This window comes from Phragmites australis, chromosome 8 (genome assembly GCF_958298935.1).
Source record: "Phragmites australis chromosome 8, lpPhrAust1.1, whole genome shotgun sequence".
Classification (NCBI taxonomy): Eukaryota; Viridiplantae; Streptophyta; class Magnoliopsida; order Poales; family Poaceae; genus Phragmites; species Phragmites australis.
In genome coordinates this window covers 32,997,667-33,000,013 of record NC_084928.1, presented here as the reverse complement: position 1 = coordinate 33,000,013, position 2,347 = coordinate 32,997,667, and the positions used below count along the sequence as shown (strand labels likewise).

Sequence of the window (2,347 nt, the reverse complement as noted above, 5' to 3'; positions counted from 1 at the left end):
ATACCCCTCCAACATAAATCTCAATACAAATGAACGGTGTTGTTAAGCCATATATCCACATGGATAAGTGGAAATTTCCCTTCTGTGCACACCATGCCACCAACCCAAACAATCACAGAGGACGAACAAAGAAGAATAAGAGAATTTCTTATTTGTTATCGGAAGAAGGTGATTTCTTATCTGTCACTCTACGAAATAAACTTTCTTATTTGTCACTACTTCTAATTTTCATTTCTTCCTTACCACTATCATCATTTTTATCCATAAAAAAGACACATTTATCATTAGAGAGGAAGTATCTACTGTAGTTAAGTCACTTGTTATTTTCATATCTATTTTTCTACAACAAAAACACAACATACGCATATTAAAAGTATCTACACAAAATTTTCTATAACTTTAGTATTCACCAAAAAATTAATTCTGACATTTGCTACACCTAATCATAATCATAAATGTAACCATGTAGCTCCCTAATAATCGGCAAACAACACGACTTCATAAATTCATATCTTCTGATTGATTCATCCAAATCTAGCGTTCAAAAAATCTATTGAAGCATAAAGAAATTTTTTACAACTCTCTAGTACATCATATTCTATGATTCGATCTTTAAAGAGTTCTAACTTTGATTAGATGTCGGTGGCTCTGTCCAATATTGTTGTCCTCCCTAATAGCAAATGCATCTTTTTTATAGGTAAAATAGATGATTCTGATAAGTAAAGAATGAAAATTAGAAACAGTAGCAAATAAAAAAGTTTATTTCGTAGAGTGATAAATATATAATCACATTATCTTACAATAACAAATAAGGAATTCTCTGTTAAAAAATACAGTCAGGAATGTCCTGAACCACCACCTGCTACCTACAGCGCGTCGCAAATCGCGGCTAAGTACAGAAAATGAGCAAACTACAGCGGTGTGTTGTATAGGCCTACGTGCTCCCGGTTGTGGAGGCGGCGATGGCGACCGAGAGCTGAACAAGCTCGTCAGGCGAGCATGTCGTACGGCCGTTCCCCGTCGATGCCCGGCGGCTCCGGCGGCGTCCGGAGGATGACCCAGAGGGAGTAGATGATGCCCGGGACGTAGCCCAGTACCGTCAACAGCAGGGAGACGAAGAACTCCGGCTGAATGCGAAAACAGCAGCAGATGAGGAGCGGGAGAATAATTAAGCAGCGGTGAGCTGTTTCTACCACCTCACATGCTGGCATGCAAGGTTTGGCGGTGAGGCGCTTACGCTGCAGCAGCCGTAGCGGAAGAAGACGCCGAGCGGCGGGAGGACGACGGAGAAGATGACCTCGAGGCACGTCGAGCAGCCGCCGGAGCTCATCCTGCCCGTTCGGCCCCGCGCGCGCGTGCCTCTTAGCTTAGGCCTCCGAAGTCAGAAGGCCGGAAGCGAGGCTAGCGTGCCAGATTTGGAGGTGGGCAGCGGTCTCCTTTGTGCGAGGGGGGCGAGGGGAAAAATGCGGAATCGGACTCTGGCTGCCGGAAGAATATGCCGATGGTAGTCGTTAGCGTGCCGCCACAGAGCACACATGCGGCCAGGTCAGCCACTGCTCCGGGACGTTGCCAGTTGGGCGTGGTAACGGGTCGGGATCAGATCAGGCCGTTCTTTTTTCTTTTCATTACAACAAAACACACCCGCACTCTATGTTTATAGAGACACATAAGGGCATTGCACATGACGCTTAAATAGACGCTTAAAAAGAGAAAATAATGAGCCTTAAGCTACAATAGGATCAACTAATTTTTCATGCTAATCTCCGATTATCTAGGCTCAAACTGTCAATTTCCACACTGAAATGGCGTGAGGCATCGACTACTTAAGCAAGCAGTGACGCTATGGCAAGCACGCATGTGAACCTCTATCGTGGCAGAAAAAACATCGACCATCCATGAACGTATGACCAAACATTCATATTGTACATGGTCTAAATATGTCTTACCTATCACGTGCTTGTTGAAATTAGTAGCGTGTATATATATGGGTATTAGGATTTAGATGCTAGTGAGAGTAAAGTCATACTCTCACGACGCTCATACCTATCAAGATACATTTGATCATGTTTCTATCAGAATTCATTTTGAACATAAACTTTTCTTGATTCCTACAAATTCTTATGAAATTCATTTGAGATCACTTGTTTCATACCATTCTTTTCATATTACGCTCCAATGGATCATGAGGCTGTGGAAGATCAATATCAAATTCACGGTGACTATAAGCCTTGGGTTGTCCCCTCCAGTCCTCCAGCAGTCCAGCCCCTCTTCACGGGCATAAGCCTTGGACTTGAAGTCAACCATTTTATAACCTGGCAAAAAGGCTAAACGGTTAACGGGCACTACA

General features: G+C 43.3%; 1 protein-coding gene across 1 annotated transcript; it reads right to left on the bottom strand.

Annotated features, from left to right (window-relative positions):
• Positions 1-733: 733 nt before the first annotated feature.
• LOC133925972 (hydrophobic protein LTI6A-like) lies at positions 734-1,559 on the bottom strand. Its single transcript, XM_062371707.1, has 2 exons — positions 1,238-1,559; positions 734-1,127 (listed from the first exon to the last, which is right to left on the bottom strand). Exons 1-2 carry the CDS (start codon positions 1,328-1,330, stop codon positions 990-992), a joined length of 231 nt encoding a protein of 76 aa, XP_062227691.1. The 5' UTR covers positions 1,331-1,559; the 3' UTR covers positions 734-989.
• Positions 1,560-2,347: the final 788 nt, after the last annotated feature.

What these genes read in the sequence shown, in the direction of transcription:
- LOC133925972 (XM_062371707.1), bottom strand. Translation starts at nt 1,330, where the DNA reads ATGAGCTCCGGCGGCTGCTCGACGTGCCTCGAGGTCATCTTCTCCGTC. An exon ending in TCCGCTACGGCTGCTGCAGC is followed by an intron (nt 1,128 to 1,237) that starts GTAAGCGCCTCA and finishes TTTCGCATTCAG; the next exon opens with CCGGAGTTCTTCGTCTCCCT.